The 20,127-nt window shown below is 42.5% G+C and overlaps 2 protein-coding genes and 1 non-coding gene across 5 annotated transcripts in view; all 3 read right to left on the bottom strand.

The window, feature by feature from the left end:
* Positions 1 to 687: 687 nt before the first annotated feature.
* On the bottom strand, positions 688 to 1,381 carry FMC1 (formation of mitochondrial complex V assembly factor 1 homolog). The gene is made up of 2 exons (XM_055809063.1): positions 1,055 to 1,381; positions 688 to 939 (listed from the first exon to the last, which is right to left on the bottom strand). Exons 1-2 carry the CDS (start codon positions 1,190 to 1,192, stop codon positions 745 to 747), a joined length of 333 nt encoding a protein of 110 aa, XP_055665038.1. The 5' UTR covers positions 1,193 to 1,381; the 3' UTR covers positions 688 to 744.
* A 425-nt stretch (positions 1,382 to 1,806) lies between these two features.
* On the bottom strand, positions 1,807 to 1,879 carry TRNAR-CCU (transfer RNA arginine (anticodon CCU)). Its single transcript has one exon. It is a non-coding gene; the product is annotated as a tRNA-Arg (tRNA).
* Positions 1,880 to 2,301: 422 nt separating this feature from the next.
* Positions 2,302 to 20,127, bottom strand: part of UBN2 (ubinuclein 2) — a 56,415-nt gene continuing 38,589 nt past the window's right edge. For all 3 annotated transcript variants that reach the window (XM_055809058.1, XM_055809057.1, XM_055809059.1), the window contains 4 exons: positions 18,003 to 19,538; positions 13,749 to 13,995; positions 12,898 to 12,987; positions 2,302 to 11,751 (listed from right to left, as the gene is read on the bottom strand). In XM_055809058.1, the coding sequence (XP_055665033.1) occupies positions 11,702 to 11,751; positions 12,898 to 12,987; positions 13,749 to 13,995; positions 18,003 to 19,538 (1,923 nt within the window). In that variant the 3' untranslated portion in view covers positions 2,302 to 11,701. The remainder of the gene's footprint in view (positions 11,752 to 12,897; positions 12,988 to 13,748; positions 13,996 to 18,002; positions 19,539 to 20,127) is intronic.

Raw genomic sequence — 20,127 nt, 5'->3', positions numbered from 1 at the left:
CTGAGATGCATGGTGTCTAAGAACAGCACAGGAACCCTATAGTCGCAGAGTCAACTGCTCAGAGACACCAAGAAATGTGTAACTTGTGTTTGAATTGTTACCACCAGCTGACTGATATGGAAAAAAAGTATCTTCAAGATGAAAGAGGATTGTGCTACTGCAGTGTCTGTCAGAATCCCCCAAGGTTCTAAAGCGGGGGTCCTCAAACTATGGCCCATGGGCTGGATACGGCCCCCGGTATTTACAGACACCACCACCCCCCCCGCCGGGGGTTGGGGGGGGAAACCAAGCAGCCACAGATGACTGCCTGCCACTGCATCCACACGCCGGCCCCCTGTTTAAAAAGTTTGAGGACCCCTGTTCTAAGGAAAGCGCCTTTGCTATTGGGAGGGTAGAAAATTCTGCTTCAGGACCCCCCACCTGGCTGGAAAATCCTACAGTAAACAGGCAAATTCTCTCTTACTTGCAACTCCTTTTAAAGTTTAGCAGTGAAGGCTGTCATGTTTTTCTACTACAAACCACCTATCTCTCTTTCCATGGAGGCTGCCTGTCATACCATGCGTTCAGATCCAAGGGGTGGGCCTGGTACGCTTGATCAACTGGGAAATGGATTCCCAGTTATGGCTCTTTCACACCGTACCGGCAACCTAGAATTGACAGAAGGCACAAGCTAGCAAAGCCAGCCCGTTTCGGTAATTCTAGGATATTTATTCAGGAATAAGTATGTAACACAGTAAAATCATCTTAACCTTTCCCTCCCGGCTGCTGAGGCAACCTGAAGCCCACCAGGCCGGCGACCTCCTCCGGCGAGCGCTCCCCCTTGCCGTGGTACTCCTGGTGAAGGGCCGTGTGCTCCCGGACGCTGCGGAGCAGGCAGAGGTAGGTGGCAGCCTGGAAGTGCAGCTCCTGCTGGGCCCGGCACAGCTTCTCGCTGGTGACCTACAGAGAGGAGGGAACAACCCCGGAGACTTCACACACCCGGCTGCGGGCTCCCGCCTCGCCTCGCCGAGGAGGAGGCAGGACGGAGGAGCGGCAGGGAGGCGCCCGCGCGTACCCGGTGGGCGCGGAAGGCCGCCACGATGTGCCGGTAGGCGGGCGTGTGGCGGTAGGGGCGGCCCGCCCGGCCGCTGGCGTGGCGGAGCTCCCGCAGGAGCCCACGCAGGGTGCGCAGGGGGGAGCCGAGCGCCGCCATCTTTCGCCCCTCCCCCCCGCGCACCAATCGAGCGCCGCCGCCTCGCTGCGGCGGCCAATAAAGAAGCGGCCGGCGCGCGCAGACCTTACCCCCACGCTCTCGGGCCGGGGGCGCAGAAGGAGGCTGGGCTGCGTGCGCTTCCAGGAGGCGCCGTTCCGCCAGCGTGGGCTGTCGAGAACCGAAGTGCGCGATCGCCTTGTCCTACCTGGCCCCCCCAGCCAGCGGCGGTCAAGTGCCGAAGGTCCGAGCGTTCAGGCGGGGCCGTGCCGTGGCCCGTGTGCGCTCCCCACCACCGCCGCCCCGCGCTAGACCGTTGGGCTGAGGGAGGGGCGGCTCGCCGCCGGCCTCTGCGCTGGGAGCGCGGGCCGAAGGAACCGGAGCGGGATCACGGGGACGCCCCCGGGGCTGCGGGAAGCCGCGCTAGGCCGCAGCCCTGCGGCCCCACCGCCAGCCGCCCACGCGTTTCCGGGGCTGCGGCCTTAAAACGGTCCGCAGCCCGTTAGAGCGAGCGAGGGGCACTCGGCCTCCGCGGGAGACGGAGGCCCGCGGCTAGCGCCTGCCGCGGTTTGGAGCGCTGAAGTGCTTGGGCGGGTTGCGGGTGCGAAAAATATAGTCACCCCAGATGGGACTCGAACCCACAATCCCTGGCTTAGGAGGCCAATGCCTTATCCATTAGGCCACTGGGGCTGCTGTGAGTCCGTTTCTCTATGTACCTACTTCTTCTCTCTCCCCGCCCCCTTCCTTTTATAGCGCGCGCGGAAGGCCGCTGACTGGGCAGCACCTCCCCGCGCGCGGCCTGGAAGACGCCTGCCGCATGGTGCCCTGGGAGCGCGGGGCGGGGCGGGCGCGGCAGTGCCCTTCGGTTCCTACCTCAGGCTGGGAGGGTAGACAGGGCCTGGGAATAAAGCACCTCAGAAGGCAAGATCCCTCTAAAACTAACATGGGATTAAAGCGCTGCTCCGTGCGAGCAGTACCTCCCTCGCTTTCGCTAGCAGCCCCCCCCCCCCCCCCAAAGCACCAGTGAACAACCCGCCAAAAACCCCAAGCGACAGCCCTTCATGAGAAGCCTTTTTACATATTTGTTGTTCTGAGAAATGACGAGACAGGGCTAATATGTACATTCCTCTTTATTTAATACAGCACAGACACATGACATTAAAAAAGAAAAGTACACTCATGAAAAAAGCCTGTCACAGTTAGGGACAGGGAACAGCTACGCTGAATTGAGTAAGGCTCCTACTGCAGAACAGGGGTCTGCCAGCAAGGTTGGATCGCAGAGCAAAGTCTGCTGCCAAAAAAAGTATCTTTGCACTCCTTTCAGGAAAGCTGAAAATAAAAGGGCAAGTCCACCTTTCGGAACAGGTGGAGGTGGTTATCTGCAAGGTTCACAGGATACAAACCCTATTACTGTGTTTGGACCAAAGCACTCATAAAACTCTCTGGCTATTCTTGCAGATGGTCGATAGTCCTGACCTCTGGAAACAGACGTCTCAGGGATAGCAAACCTGAGTATCTGGAAGGAGTCAAAGCATCAAGTAGTCACACACAAGAGTAAAAATTAGTCTCCCTGATAGGGCTCTGCTAGCCACAACGGGGAACGTGCAGGGGAACAAACGGACTTCCCAACTAACAAAAGACTAACAGCCATTAAACTGACCAGAACAATATACACATTTGGAACTGATGCGGGCTTTTGTGGCAGCAGCTTCTTCCTTTTCCTGCTTCAGTTCAGGATGGAAATTAAGCAGGCACCAGTTCCTCTGGCAAAGAGCCTTACACACTTTTAAAAAATTAAAATACAAAAAAGGGAGACAGGTGTATTTACAAAATCCATGGCTGGTACAGTACATCATTTTTAAGACACACTAAATGCTACAATCTTTCAGGTCCTGAGATTATTACACAAAAAAGAAAACCAAAACAACAAAAAAACAAACAAACAAAAAACAACCCAACCCACAAAAACCCAGACAACTCAAAACTTGCATTCAGGTCCAGTTTTATAAGGAGAGAGGAAAGAAATCAGATATTTAACACACAGTATCCCTTGAAGTTATTGGAACACATCTCCCTAAAAATCCAAATGAAAGTGCTGCTAGCCACCCAAATGTAGCTGCATTTGGCTGTTCAGGCTTGTTGTCACAAGAGGGGAGCATTTCACAGGGGAGATTCTCTGGAGAGCTCATCAGGTGAGCACGCAGCTGTTAAGATCCTCTCTCCATCACTAAGCCCTATAATCCAAAATATGCAAGTATTAAAAGGAGGAAGGTGACCTTGTACAAATTCATGCTGGACTGAGTAAAGCATCACAGGAATCAGCAACTCAAACAGGTTTGCTATCTCATAGTAACTGCATTCCTTTGTTTGAAGTCAAGGAATGCAAAGAATTCTAGCTGTGATTTAACATTCATTTATAACACAGCACTTGGCCAGCTGTTTGTTCTGAGCTACCTAGCAAAAGGGCTACCTAGTGAAAGGCAGGAAACACTGTTAATTTGTTTCTCAGCCTTTTATTGTCTTGGGGATTACAGCGAATCAGGTACAGTTAAGCTGGCTGTATCCAAACTTGCAAATATACACTCCGTAAGTGAAACCAAACAAAGGATACTGAGGCCAAACCTCTGTCGAGGGGATGATCCCCACGACCGTTAGCTGTGCAGGCAGGTATTTGGATGCTCTGTTCATGACTGAGCCTCTTATCAGGCAGAACTAAAGGGACTTGAGCTCACACTCTTTTTCTTCCCCAATTAAATATTCTGAACATAGTGCTTTTGAATAGAAGTTATCATCACAGATGCCCTTTTATTATAAGCACCTCACTTTAAGCTAGAAAATGCCAACATTTTAAGGATTACTCATTAAATGCTTCTAACCCTCAGCAAAAGAAGACTACAAGAGACAAATCACTTAACAAGGGCACTAGTTTAAATGCTAAAATATAAAACGCTCAGTAGACTTTTGGGGGTAAAAAGTAGCAGTTAATTTTGTAATTTTTTTTTAAACAGTAGTCCAAAAATAAAATTTCTCCATCTATTTCCAGTATGGATCTTGAGAACTATGTAAGAACATGGTACTAATTGCTACATGATGGAATCACTGGCAATAAAACACACACTACAGTTCTCACCTCTGAGCTAAATTGTTATTTGTAGTTACATACAACAAAACTAGGAGATCAGTGAAAAATACCTGGGGATCACAGTTTAGCTTTTATTTAAAGATCCAGCTACTGTGTAGCAAATAACTCCCCTTGTTTAGAAGCAACTTCATTTCAGTGAGAAATTGATTTCATTTACTTCTGATACCAGAAAGAAACCTGGGATGTCTCACTAGTTCTTCCCCAAACCCAATCTGTACATTTTGAAAAACAAAACAAAACATTGCTGCAGCTTCTTAAACCAATTCTGAGAGCTGAATATTCTAAAAAACTCTCACTCAAACCTGTCACAAGAGGTGATTTTAGCTTCCCTCTCGAAGCAACTTCATGACACTTGACACTAGGTGTTGCACCAGTGAAAGGGTTTCTTTTTTAAAATACAAATTTCTTTCTTCACGTTAGCAAAAAAGACTTCTGCAGTACAGACATTCAAAAAATATTCCATTTTCTTTGGGTAAAACTTCCACGTGTGTTAAGAGGGGTAGCTGGGGGAAGGAATGCATGTAACACTGAAACATGTAAATACTTATCTGCATAGTTGATATTAGTGACTACTAATCAAACTAAGGCCTTATATGGAAAAAGCTGAGCACACCAGAAAGTTTCTTGCCCCACTTTCCACTCCTCTGGTGAAATCTAGGAAGTCTCAAAGAAGCCCTGGCTGCCTCAGCAGCTACGTGGTTCGGCCTGTGATGGTGGTATCTCCTGACTGGTTTTCGTTGCTTTTCTTTCTTTTTCTCTTGGTATTAGACAGTAACAAATCAACTGTCTGTTGATAAAATAAATCTGCACACACTTCTGGGAAAACACACCACCAAAAAACCCCCAACCAAAACCCTTTAGTACTGAGCATGATAGGAGTCAAACATGGTGTACGCTGCTTGCTTTGGATTACTTCACCATAAAGAAAAACTTACTAGTTAATGGTTATCACCTAAGCAGGAGATGATGGCAAGGGAAGAGACTGAAATTCACTTCTAGATATAAAACACGGTGGCTTGGGTTTGTTTTTTTTGTTTTTTCTCCAGAGTTGCTCTGTAGAATTATAGCTGTCAGAAACTGCTACAAAAATACAGACCTATATCCTTGACTACTGACAAGATTAGCACAGTTTTATTTATGAGAAGTGTGCAAAAACAGCTGTAGGGAATCTTTGTACTTCCCCAGTTTTGGGCCAGTTCCAGGCCATGCTGATCTCTCAGCATAACTCAATAGCAGCAGCAGGGCTTTCTACGGCCCGAAAAGGCTATTACAGCAGCAAGGGATCACTGGGTCATAAGAGAAAGGATGATGAAGCCACACCAGAAGTATCCACAAACAAAGCATTCCCCTACACAATGGTTATCTTTCCACTGACCCAGTAAGCATACTTCTGGCTGCTTATTTTGGCAGAGATTTCTTAAGCAGCAGACAGACAGATATTCACAACAGCTGCATTTGTTAAAAAAGACTGCAACAGTACCCATCATCACCAACTGTAGATTCCCCATCTCACAGATCAGCCTAGGCTAAAGAGTTTGTGTGCCCAACATGAATTAGACAGCGACAGAAGAGCCAGGTTAGCTCAGTTTACTGCCACAGGTGGATGTGGCAAATTCCCCTGAAGTAACTTCAATGATGTACCTAAGGCACATTAAGCAGCACCCTCACTATCACTCCAACTGGCTGAGCTACCAGCAATAGTCCTGTCTTTGACTGGCACCATTAGAGTGGTAGAAGAAATCTGCCTATGGCCTAGTTTACATAAACAGGTTCACTCAAACATGTGAGGACAAGCTAAGAACTGAAATAGCAGTTAGACTGTTCTCTGCCACAGGAACATGTTGTATTTGCTATCTTATGTGTTCTCTAGACGAGTTCTCCACTTATGAAGGACTCTTCATTCCATTTCCATTCTGGAAAGTAAATGCTTCCTTTTCACATTGCAACTCAAAATTAGATCTTCCCTAAGGGAAGGACATCACAGCACTAGCGCAGTCTAGTGATGCGTACATGTGTTACCTTAAGTTTAGCACTCGTTGACCAAGTGAATTACTGATTTCAGGTATGCCTGTTTATGGCAAGTTAAATAGATCCTCGGCATAGAATTGTTAAAACCACTAGATGACCTATTGCTGATTACTAATTTTGCCAGAGAACAAGAAAACAAGCACAGTCACTACTTTAAGGGTTCACTTGCAGCTAACACCACATGAACTTACTGTTCATTATATTAAGAGAACAAACCATTAATGAAATCTCAATAAACTGAGAAAAAGTACAACTAGAAAAGTACTTCATGGTGCATGATTTAGGCAGCATGTGAAGCATAGCCAGGTTTAAATTCAGTTAGCAGCTGCACTCCTGCAGGTTTTACCAAATTCCTTCTTACACATGATGTGTAGCAGAAAGTATAAATTCCGGTAAATGTGAGAATCCTCACAATAACCGTGTTAGGCAGATGTGAGTAGCCACACACAACATTCCTCACAATTCATCTCAACTGAAACTTGTCACGAGCTGCTATTTTAACCTCCTCTCCCCACACACCTCCTTGGGGCTGTCAGTCACACATCTTTGCCTCAGACTCAGTAATTGTGTGAAGTGGTCCAGTATTTAATAAGGTTGCCAGACAGGGCCCATAATGTTTACTCATAACCTAATTAAGATCCAAATCTAAAACCTTCAGAGAAAAATGCAAGAAGCTTCATTCCCATTAGCCACTTCCTTTCTCTCATGCACATTTATGCACACTCACACACACTCTTTTTATTGTACTGCCATCTTTGCACAAGTGTTCACCGTTAAGTGTTCAGAGCCAGCAGAATGTAGGAGTATGAACAGGTTTCATGGGAATATTGCTGTATATGTGTGTGTGCACGTGTATGAGTGTGAGAGAAAGAATGCACAAGCACACGGAACCAATGCCATGGTACAGCAGCTATGAGGTTACACACATTACACTTTTGTTTTCTTTACAAAAGGGAACAAATAGTATAACAGCATAAAGCCATCTTGGCAAGCTTAAGATTTTCCTCCAAAATGCCCTCCAGCACTTCAGGATCTCTGAGAACAGTTTAAAGTGGGTAGGGAAATAAAATTTAAAAAAAAAAAAAGGCACTTAAACAAAGGACAAAGGCCTGAATCAAGTAAGTCATGGAGGGTAACAGCCATTTCACCAGAGCTAAGACCAACCAAAATCTACTAACCTTTTTTTTTAATTTCTATAAAATTAAAATTGCATAAAGTGTTAATTAATCAGTCATTTACCTACTGCTTTCACCTTCCTTTTTCATTTTATGGAGAAAAAAACAAAACCAAAAACCAAACCCAAACACAAAGCAAGTGTCCCTTTTATGATTTCCCCCCGATTCATGAAAAGATGGAAGTGTAGGAGGAAGCCTTCAACAGCTTGGCTTGGCTCCAGGTTTTCCCTGCAATGCCATCTTCAAAAAAAAATCCAAAATAAAAAGCAGAAGAGGGACCACTGTGCTTCCACCAATTCACTCCTAAAAAAAAAAAAACCCAACAAAAACCAAACAACACCCCCCCCCACCTAACAAAAAAAGGGAAAAAAAAAACCCAAACAAAACCCAACCAACCCAAACAAAACCCAACCAACCCAAACACCCCAACACTTCTAATCCATCTGTGGAAAAAAACTACTCAAAAGAAAACCAAAACCTGTAAACTAGATTAGAATTTGCTAATAAATACAGCCAAAAGTTCCTTTTACGAATGTAGCAGCAAATGTGATAAAGTTAGTTGGAGTCCAAGATGACTCCCAGAGGGTTAATGGTTCACACAACTGATGGCAGCTTGGGAGAGTTGCAGGATTTCTCTGTTTTCATGTCCTCAAGGGTCTTGCACCAAGTGGAGAAGGAGTGTGGAGGAAGGGTCAGGTAGGCGATGGGACTGCAGGAAGGAAACAGGCTCTTGGCACCTGTCCCACCCCCAAATCTGTGCATCAGACAACTTTGATTGGATTCAAACAAGAAGCAGAACCCAGGTAATTAAAAGTTACTTCTGATTAGCAGAAAACAGATGTGAAACCCACAGCATCCACACTTGTGACTTAGTTGATAGCTATTAGTCATGTATCTCAAATCAACAGAGAAGGCTGGACGAAGTGATTTCAGCCATTTGCATCTTGGATTAGGATAACACTGCAGCCCAAGGTATCGGGGAACTTTGCAGCCCGATTTTCATCTAGCCTGCCTTCTTCCTTTGCAAGTGTCTCAAAAGGATATAAAATAGCTACCATGACTTTTGGGACTTTGGATCATGTAGCAGAAAAACATTACCCAGACGGTTTTAACATTAAAACCTGTGTTTGAAATTATTGCTTGCATGCGTTTGGGGCTTTCAGTGAGCTTGACATGTTGCTCATATACAGTCCCCAAACCGAGTTCAGCCCTGCTGTCTGGAAAAGACAGCTCTACTTGGCTTTCTTATTGCTTGTGAATACTGAGGGTTATTTAGTATGTACAACTACAGTTTACTTATTAACAAAGGCCCTTAAAAACTAGTAAAAACTTGGGGGGAAATGTCTGTAGAAGAGCTGCTGCTGTGCAGAAAATAGTACAGTATTAACCTAATTTTGCATTTGGATGTTGCAGGTATCTTTTACTTCCCCATCCTGTTTATGCTACCTGCAAAGGTCTCTGAGAGCCACCCTATTATTTCCTTTGATTTGGCCTTGCTAGGTTTAACCAGGGAGAACAGGGAACATAGACTCTTTCATCATTATGTTGCTGATTCCAAAGCTCAGAAGCATAATAACTGAGAACAGATACTGTCTTGGGAGGCTGTGTGAACTGGCTTCATGAACAACGTGTGGTCCTCTTTATTCTGATCATCCTACTATCTATTTCCAAAATAAGTATTAGTTGACTTGTTTCCCAAGACTGAGAAGCTCAATAGGCCACACAGACAGGAATACTCCTACCCTTCTTAAGATTTAGAGAGGATGCTTCCCAACTGAAGATGAGGCATACTTCCAGGAAGAAAGGAATGTTGAAAGAAAATTTGTGCTGTAGTTATAAAGGTTTCAAGTCTCCCAATCTAATATTTCATTAAGTACAAAGACAAAAGATGGCAATTTGAATGACATGCCTTGATGAGGAAAACATAGAAGAGGTAGAACTCTCCTAGGACAGGGTCTTTTAAATATATTGCTGCCTGAGGGCTGACTGCTGCAACTCCCTTAGCTACATGCACTGTTAAAAGCTATCAGGTCTGGTACAGTTTAGAGAATTAGCATCCTGCCAGAACTGTTTGGCCTCAAAAACCAAAAGCCATCTTCCTCCAACCCTTCCTGGAGAAAGAGGAAAAAAAAAAAAAAATCAGATCAAGTTTGCATTGTAAATAGTTTATGGTATTTTGGTGGAATTTGCACAGTATTAAGAATGCCAGAGTCTACGTAGCTGTGTGTTTTAACTCTAACCTTGACGATGGAGATGCAAGCTCATCTAACCAACACGCCACATACAAAACATCAGCACTAGCTAAAACACATTTAATTGGCAGATGCTATGGAGTGAAATTAATGAACTAATGCATCTTATTTTAATTCAATCTGTCTTTCACAGAAGTGTTGTGCAAAAACATTTATTGCTGAGCTCAACCCAACAGTTTTATACTAAATACACAATATATATTATTTTAAATTCATGTATATATATTTATATAAAATTAAAATGAGCTCTAAATAGAAAAGAAATTGTCTGGTCTAAGAAAAATAAATCACATGTAAAAGAAACCTGAAAGCTATAAGTTAATCTATCAAAAAACATTTAAGATTCATTATCCATGGGTCAAAGTCTCTCTGGGAGGTGTAAGACAACCAGTAGCCACTGGTTCAATCTCAAACTACTGGAAAGGCTAGCTACTAGGAATTTCAGTATCTCTGAGCAAAGGATTGCTTCGGGGTTGAAGAAGGGCATCATACTGTTTTATTTGCTCCTTTCCCCTATGACTTAAGTACAATTTCTGCCATTCTCACCTGTTATCTGACAGCGCAAGGGACTCAACAGCAAAGTTCTGTCCTAGTGTTGAAAGTGCAACATGTGCTGGAAACTTCCTCACTTACAAATGAACCGGTTTATGTATTGCTATCTGGGGGTGGGTAGGTGGGGGAGGTGGAGAAGGCAAGCCAGCTTTGCAGTCTTGTGCTACCATGTAAGAAAAGAGTTCAGGTCAGGAACTCCCCAGGCCAGCAGGGGCTGGAAATGCTGAAGACAACCCATTCAGCCCCCAGAAGAGAAGGCACCTCTGGTCGCTTTTGAACGACTCCTCTTTGGCTAATGCCTGAAGCAGTACTAACCTGGCTCTGGAATAGGTCACCATCAGCTTGCTTTAACTAGCAAATCAGTATAATGCATGGCTTTTGGGAGGAGTTAGATGAAAGATGAGGAAGATCTAGAATGGATAAAGAACTGGCTGTGTTTTATAAAAGACATGCTAATTTCCACAGCAGATAAGCACAAGACAAAGGCAAAGAAATTTTAACAAATGGAAGGACTGAGGAAAAAAAAGGTGTTTTTTTGAAAAAAAAAAAGTGGGAAAGAAATGCTAGTCTGACGAATAAAATGTGGGTTTCCTTTTCATGTAAATGGGAAAATTTCCATCCTCTTCCTCCCTTAAATAAGAATGTTTATATTAAAGAAAAAAATCAAATTAGGAGAAAGGGATTTCCCAGTAGTCTGTCTCACACAACTGAATGTACCAGGAGATCTGTTTTTGAACGCAACTCTCTAATGAGACTGCATACATCTGTAGGCTCCCTAAAGCCAAACAGCCTTATAAAGCTGGAAAAATGCCCATATCAGAAACTGCATTTGTATAAGGGATTAATTATAATGCAAAGTATCCCAGCACCACCCCTATTCTACATAACCTTTGGTCCACAACCATACAGTACACTCAGGACCTGCACATAATCTTATACTGGGCACTTATGAAGTGGATGACACCACCTTACACAATGGATGGAGAAACCTATTCTAGCTCCTCTCACGCTTTCAACTCTTCATTGGACATCACCCAGGGAGGGGAAACAAAAAAGTTTGTGCTGCTGTGGGTTTGACGATCAATTTCTTTTAAAAGCCAATCAGAGCAGATAAAAAAAGCTTGTTTCTTTAGGCAAGATCAAACTATGACCAGTCTGCATGACCAGGAGGACCAGTCCTCCTTTTCCTTCTCTCTTTGATCAAGTATTGTTTTCTTTTTCTTCTTCCTCTCACCACAGTGCTTGGGATCAGAATATGTAAACATCGACAGAAACAGCAGCCCTGTGACAATAAGCACTTTCCCAACTGGGCAGATTCTGTCAGCCAACCAGAACTGCTTCAGCTCCCTTGCTTGTCCAGAAGTCACTGGTTTTTCCGCTGTAACTTAGTGTCCCCTTTACTTTGGCCTCCATCTGTAGTTTATAGACACAGGAAAAGAAAAAGGAGAATAATAGCGTGAGTGAAGTTTTTATAACTTACAGCAAAAGGTAAAGGAATTTGGCACATTTAGCTTTAGCATCACCAAAAAGTACATTGTCTTTATACGGTGGATGACTTTGCTATTTCTAGTAGGTGAACTACAGAGAAGACGCACTGTTGGAATCTGATACACCAGGCTCATACCAAAAGATACCGTTTTCTGAAGATGAAGTTGCAGCTTGGGATACTGAAAACAAATTTTAAAATCAAGCCTTTCTTTAGAAGTCTTCACATTTTAATAAAGCATTTTAGTATTCAACTCATGGCACTCACTGTGACAAAAAAATTAAGACTGTACCAAATACAGCCAATTGGTTTTCACAGCCTTTTAGAGCAAGAGTGTCCAGTTTTTGGTGCTGAGGTCTCTTGAGACCAGGATGAAGAACCTCCAGCAAGCCACTTCCTGTTCCTTCTCCTGGCAAACAGCCTGCTCCCCCCCCCACCCCCACCCCACCCCCGGTGGCAAAGAAAGGATTACACTCTAAACTGAACCTTTTAAGGCTTTACGACAATTTTTCAGCCTGAAGCCTTACAAACAGAAAAAGGAGATGTGCTACTTCAGGCTTCTCTCCTCAACCAAAATATGCAACTTGTCAAGGAAAAAAATTCTCAGGGAAGGCAGACCTTCCATTAGGAAACCATCACACTGTTGACGCATGTATACACGCTTACAAGAAACATGAACCTTCTAGCTGGAAAGTCAGTTTCTCCCCCAAAGGAGAAATTAAAATTGAGTGGAAAAAACAATCTCACCACTACAGACTTTATGCAGCCTGTGTAAACAAAGGTCAGCATTCAGTAAGCAGTATTCCTTTTTCCACCACTAGCTGACTTTGGACACTTCAGTTTCTAGAACTGCTACACTAAAATATTACAGGAATTTCTGGACAGCTTTTGTTCCTGACATTTTAAGACAAAAAACTGTTTTCAAAAATACTACTACAATACTGTCTGCTGCTATCAAAGCTTGTCCCTGTGTTCTGTCTTCTCTAAACCACTATCAGTTCTGGTATACATTTTGTTTCAGTCTAGGGCAGACATCTCAATTAAAAATAGTAAGAAAAATACGATTCCTTTACCTGTGTAAGCTTGCTGCAAGTGAGCAGGCAGAGGTGAGTGAGACAGCGTTGCTGCATGCTGAGCACCTGGCTGTAAACCCTTCAGTAAGTCTGGAGGAGGGGGGGAGGAGAGCAAGAGATCAAAATTAAGTCTTAAGGACAGAGGCAGCCTTTGTGAAATAAGAGGGGTTTATTTTTATAGTGTAGCTATTGTAGCATGCTAATTTGCACATATTTCTGAAGATGTATCTCAACAATGAAAAAAGATACACCTGATAGCATTCTGATGGCTGGAATAAGTCAATAGAAACAGACCTATTCAGCAGACATAGTTAAAAGTCAGAGCAAGGATCATGACTCACTACTGGGATGCAACTTTTCAAATAATTTCCTTCAGTGGAAAGACCAAAAATTGATATAGGTTAAAAACCTACAGATTTTTTTAAGCAATCAGAAAAAATAAATGCCATCTTGGTTGATACCTCCTCACAAGAGGATCGCTTGATATCTGAGATTACTGAGCTAAGGATATTTTGAGCAATCACATTAAGTCTCTTATATGAATTGTGACCTTTGAAGACTTTTAGGCTATATCCCTCTCTAAAGATCAGGGATTAAAAGTTAACCCAAAAAAGATGTTCAAAGCCAAGTATAACTTCATTGTTACATTCCCAGTATATACTTGTAAGAGGCAATTGTTAATTTTTGGATAATTACATAAAGTTTTATGAGCAAAGAAATCACATTTACTCTTCTGTACTGACTTTCATGAACTAAATTTGAGTCTTAGAACTTTATTGCTTCCCTTCTTAAATTGCATTTTCAGGATGCATCCTTCCTTATAGCACAGTGTGATAACTAATTCCACTCACTCTGAGTTAGGCTGTGGTGGAAAGCCGCTGAGGTAGATCCCGAGGTGGTTGTCACTCCAGCTGTGTCCGTCCCGAAGCCAAGCAGCTCCAAGGGAAACTGGAAGGGCACGGTCACAGGAACAAGGCCACCCAGCATCCCAAAAGGAGTTAATGGTGCAGACGTCACGTTCTGACTGGTTACAGACAGGGGTGATGCCATGAGAGTCAGAGGTGAGGCGTTGGCCAGTAATGATGCTCCTGCTGTTGACTGCACAAAGAAAAGGAGTACTTCAAGATTTCAAAGCTTTGAGTTATATTCTTTAAGGCCTTAATAACTATTTCCTGTTAAGTATGGCCCTATTAAAAAGGGTATTTAACTATTAATAAATAGCTGTTTATCCACCTAGGAGATCTGTCCACCATTCATCTGCTAAGCAAGTACAAATACATCTCAGATTTAGACATGACAGTATGGTTCATCTCATGTTTTTCTTATCAGCCTTACAGGTATTTTCCTCTATCACACACTGGGTCTACCGTCAGAATCTAATGCAACATCTTCTATTAGATGAAAAATACAAAATTATCAGATGTAGACCTGAAGTTGTTAGAAGCACAGTATTACTCTCCCCTCTTCAAACCCGGGTTGTAACAGAACACTAACTTTATTTCTAAAGACGCTGCTTTGAAAATTAAGATTCAAAAATCATTGCTTCTTACTTAAGAACCCCCACACACAAGAACCGCTTTTGAGAAAGTCAGGTTACCAAGATGCAGACATACATATGTATGCATGCACATGTCAAAGCAAAAGGCAAAGGAAAATAATCCCTCTACTCTACATATGTCACAATGAAGTTAAATTCACCATAGTTTAAAAATGAAAATGCAAGATTAGCTAGAACATTTTAGCTACAACAGTTTTCAAATCACTAATTCTTCTTAACATCAGAAGAACTCATTCTTGTTTAACAATCTTTCTTTTGCTACACATATAGTAATTTTACATGCTAATGTTCAATTCTCTAATTATATACCACAAAACAGTATAGAAAGCATTTTCAATCAGATTCAAGCTCAGATTTTTGAGGTCAGAAAGACTCAGACTGAACAGGACTTCCAAACCCATGCATTTATACAAATAAGCCTTCACCAAAACTTAGAATCATATTAACGAACACGTAAGCTTAAAATGAAATTAATCTACTTGAGTTCTGCAATATCAACTTACAGAAACAGCAGTATGATGAAAACTACTAGCAGGGATGAAGTTTCTATTACCAGTTTTGGTCTTAAGGTGTTGAGATGAAAACAGCTAAAGAAAGGTTAGTTGCTGCTTATGAGAAACCAGAAAATTTTAAAGCAGTAACCCTGTAAGTGTAAAAGCTACAGATGCAGTGTTTGTAGCAAGTGTTTGTATTAGTCATCTTAGCAGTGATAGCTTCTAAGACATATTACATCCCACAAGTAGGACAAAAAAGGATGGAAAACTTCAACATACATGATTATTCTCTTTTGCCTTTAAAGTACTCATTTCACAGTAAGTCTACGTACAAAAAGCGACTATCGTTCATTGTCTATGTAATCTTTAGTGTGCAACAAAAGCCACACGGTAATCTCTTGCAATTGTGAATTCCTAGAATGCCTGAAAAAATGAAGAAGTTTTGTAATGTGCTCTGCAAAGACCTTGCTTACTCTCTCAAAAAGGAGGAAAGAAAGTCAGTTAATGGAAAGAGCTACACAGAATGCCCTAAAAAGCTGCAGTTCAGATGTTTCCATTTATTTCATGTATGACAGTGTTTCATAAAAGGGTTCATCCTGATCATGTAAATCTGAGTCCCTAAGATCCTTAGAAGTCTAAGCCAGATTCTGCTCAAGAGTAGTAATGGTAGGTAGAACTTTTTAAGGAAATCACATGGTAATTGCTGAATTTTAAGATTACTTTGTGCTCTTAAGATGTAACTTAACTGAGTATTCTAGAGTACTATTTCTGTGGAGCTACAGCAGGTATAAGCCTATATTCTGATAAATGACTCTGTGTTAATCAGAAGGGGAAAGGAGAGAAACACTTCTTAGAAGCTCTTTGTAGTTAGGAACATCTTTATTATCACATGAAATCATCTAGTCCGATATCTTCAACATAAGCATACCAGGATATTCTGCTAAGCAACTCAAGTACCATTCTCATCTTCTGACTAATAGCATCTGAGATAGGAATTAAACCCCTAGACCCTTGAAGGAAAGGAGATTCACTTTCAGTCTTAAGCAAAGTGGTAACCAACTCCTTAGTACATTGTACCTAACAACTAGCTTGGAATTTATTAGGTTCAGCAGCCAGCCCATTGGATCTTTAAGGCTAAATAAAGCCCTCTGATCATGAATCTCTTCCTCTTCAGCATATTTAGACTGGGAGGTAATTTGATTCTCATCTTCTCTTGAACATACTCCCTGACTAAGTCTCAGGTCTGCACTGCAGCAACAACATTATTCCAACATTTATCTTCCTTGCACCATTCTTCTGAACCACTTCTACGTTATCAACTTAACTTCTGAAGCATACACCCCCCCCCCCCCCCCCGGGTAAAGTCACAATAATTATTTTAGTGCTGTCATATGCTACTTGGTACCTTTAGTTGATTTTCCCCCTTCTGTATAGTAACAGACCTTACTTTGCTGTATTACAATATGCACTCATGTTACTTGATTATCTACCACACACATCCCAACCCTCTTCAACATCATTCATTGTCTGCCAAAATGCATGTCATCCCCCAGGTGATCAGTGTTTCTAAAAAAAAATTGCTTGCCTTTAACCACAGGTAGATTTGCCAGAATTCATCTCATCATCCAACACAATACTACTTATTTCCCTTCTCAGTCATCTTTAAGCACTACCACACCCATTTCACATTTTCTTCTACATCACAGCAATTGTATCCACTGGATTCTGTTGATTGCACCAGAAAAAACCCTCCTCTGTTCCCAGTGCATTCACTGTAGCCTTTTTTTGTCTCCTACAGGCACCTTCCGGAGTACCCCGGCTGTACTGTATCTGGCTCAGCTCTTCTCTAGGCCTCAAGTGGTACCTCAGCGGCCCATCCACAGCATATGAGTTGTGGGGGTTTTTCATCCAAAACACCCAAAAGAATGAGAAGGCCGGTCAGAGCCTACAAGACATTTCTTCTTTACTAGCACACTTAAGGTACAGTAGAATGAAAGACTATAGAAATACCTTGTGAAAATCATCTTCCTCCTGTTACTCAGCTGCATTGAGAAAAATTTGATGGCAAGCTAAAATTTTATAAAACATAGCTAAAAGCTGAATGTACACCACTACCATGCAACAGCTATGTACAACTGTTCAGAAAAATACAAAGCTTTTCCATTTGCTGTACACCAAGACTGATTTACAGCAATATTGCTTTTCTTAACTTTAGTTAAGTAGTGAAGACTTCAGGATAGAAACAGCAATAAAGAGAGGAAACCCTCAAATCCTCTCAGTAATTATATCATTCCCAGTAAAAATGCACAACTTGGGAAAGCAGCTTGTCTTCTGGGTATATGATACGTTTGCATGGGGTTTAGAACAACAGTATTTTCAAAAATTTGTTTCATATGACTTGTTTTGTCTCCAGTGGTAAAGTTCTGCATAAGCTCTATCTCAAACAGCTTCCAGGATCTTTATCTATATTAATGTCTCATTCAGTATGACTAGATTCTACAAAATAAAATACATATTTAATCACCAATACTAAAGAAAAGCCCTTGCAAGTGTTAATTTTAAATACAAGTCTTGCATTATACTCAAACCACAGGCAACAGAACTCTAGTTTTGCAAGTTAATCGTGAAGCTTGGCAACAAATGTACCAAAGACACCTTTTCATGTGACCATCATTACAAATGAGTAAATATGCAAGAATACACAAATCCAATAACACAAGGAAATACCACATCCCCTGAAAAATATGGCCACACAAAGCTTACCTTTTCTAGTGCTCTTAAAAAAAAAAAAAGAAAACCAAAGTGAACTCCGTCTGTTCCAGAGTACAGACCAATCAACATTTTACAGCAAGGATTCATTCCACACTGATCTTTGCATTTCACATCAGCTGGAAATACCTATTCACTAGTGCAAAACAGTTTCACCAGTATTAGAATTTATGCTAAGTATAGACATTAAATTTATGACATGTTTTCAAGTTAGCATATTGCAAGAAAGAACATTTACAAAATCAATGTGATAAACATTAAACATGAACTCATTAGATGCGTACCTGCACACTGGCTGCTACAACTGGAGACCCTGAGGCAGAAGATGGTCTGTGTGGAGTTGACAATTGTTTAGTAGCACCCTGTGTTCCACTTCCTGCTCCCCCAGACAGACTAGTCCTACTAGCTCCACTTGAGTTAAGGTTACTGCCTCTGTTGGCAGGTACATTCATTCCAACTCCACCCAAATTATTTTTACCAACAGTTCCAGAAGGAGAAGAGTTGGGCAATTTTGAAGAGGCCTGAGGGTTCTTTGCAGGCTGAAGGCCTGAGGTGCGATTAGAGGGCAGCAGATTCATTGTGGGAGACTGCCTGCTGATATTTACACCACCGGTCTGTTTATGAAGGGGGTTGTTGCTGGAGTGACTACTCTGGGAAACTAGTGCACTTGAACTGGAAGAACTGGGTGTTGTTGCAGGCCTAGGGGATGAGGTGGACTTAGATGAAAATTTAGGTGATGCATTGGGCTTGGGTGTCACAGAGGGCTTAGATGCAGTAGGCTTGGGAGAGGCAGCAGGTTTGGGAGAGGCAGCCATGGAGAAGGGAGGCTTGAAACCCTGGGAAGAAACTTGTGACACCATAGCCTTGGCTAAATAGTTACTAGAGGTAGAGGTGCTGGATGTTGTCCGAGAAACCAGTGGATGAGACACTTGAGAGCCACTTCCAGATGAGGGATTAGACAAAGGCAGGCGATATACTACAGACTTATCTTGAGCTTTCATGACTGGTGATGAACAAGACAGTTTAGGATTACTACTCAATTTTACCACTGGATTGGTCTGTGATTTACTAATAGTTGCTTGTAAAGGAGATACATATTTCTGCTGTACAGCTGAATGCTGGTGCACCTTTGTCACTTGTGATGTTGACGAAGAACCACCTTGAGCCTCAGACGATACCAATATATTAGAATCCTTGGCTCTTTGAGAGGAGGTGGAAATAGCTGCTTGGGTCTTAGAGGAAGAAACATGAGTCTGCGAAGAAGAGGAAGCAGCTTGGATCTGGCTTGACCTCTGTAGTCCTTGCTGAAGTAGTTTGGCTGGCAAAGGCTCTAAGGAAACCTTAGGATTTTGAATTGAAGATCCAGCAATAAGGCCTGAAGAGATACCAGTGTGAACTAGGTCCTGGGGTTTCTTTGGTACTGGCCCTGTGTGACCAGCAATAAGACTTGATGAATGGGGTGTTTGAGTGGGCTCTACTTTCTTTGCAGTTGCCAGGGGCAACTTACTCATAATGCTTGCTAGTTTCTCTTCCCTCAGCCCAGGGCGAGGTCTGGATGTTGGTGTGTCTATGGTAGACCCAAGAGGTGATCCCTTGGCACCATTATTGATAACTGCCAGAGCATCAGAAATAGAGTCCAGTGAGGGTGGGTGGAAAGAGAGGTCTTCATCCAGTGAGTCGTCCAAGCAGATAGTCTCTGGAGCTGGTGGGCAGCTAGAGCTGGGTGGGGTGCAGACAGGTGTGCCGGAACTCAGTACAGTAGCGCAACTTGAATTGACTGAAGACGTACATGTTTTCTGTTCTTTCTTTGGACTGGAGTCCTGAGAATTAAGAGATAAGACAGGTTTAATAGCCTTTCTGTAGTAGAGCTAAAGTCTTCTACAGTGTAATACTAGCATTCTGTAAATTCAGATGAACCAAAGATCTACTATTGAACTTCTCATATTAAGATACCTATGATATCCAGGGGTTGGAGTCCTGTGTGCTAATTCCGCATTTGTATTTAAAAACCTAGTGCTGTTGCTTTACATATCCAAGTGCTCCACACAGTTAAGAGTGATCAATGCTGCAAAGAACAGGATAGCTCATCTGATCACTCGGTAAAATGGCTACTGATCTAAAGCAACACCTAGTGATATCTAATGAGACCTTTTATCAATGTACTGTTATCCTCCCAACCACATATTTTTCCAGTACCCCCAAATTTAATACAAGCTAAAAACAAACAAAGCACACTAAAAAAAGTGAAACTTTACCTGAACTAGTACCTCTTAGCAGTCAGTTTTCAAAAAACTAATATAGCTTGAAGATACAGAAAACAGAAGTCTTTTGTACTACTTCCTTTAATAAACCACCACATCAAGAGCTCTTACTGCATTTCCTAATGGAACCCTTCTGCCAGACTTTTTC

The sequence above is a fragment of the Falco peregrinus genome, chromosome 6, assembly GCF_023634155.1.
Source record: "Falco peregrinus isolate bFalPer1 chromosome 6, bFalPer1.pri, whole genome shotgun sequence".
Lineage (NCBI taxonomy): Eukaryota > Metazoa > Chordata > Aves > Falconiformes > Falconidae > Falco > Falco peregrinus.
This window is presented reverse-complemented; position numbering and strand designations above follow the sequence as displayed.

Excerpts from the sequence above, each read along its gene's own strand:
- FMC1 (XM_055809063.1), bottom strand. The coding sequence starts at position 1,192 with ATGGCGGCGCTCGGCTCCCCCCTGCGCACCCTGCGTGGGCTCCTGCGG. Across the intron at positions 940-1,054 it reads CGGCCTTCCGCGCCCACCGG|GTCACCAGCGAGAAGCTGTG; the intron begins GTACGCGCGGGC and ends TCCTCTCTGTAG.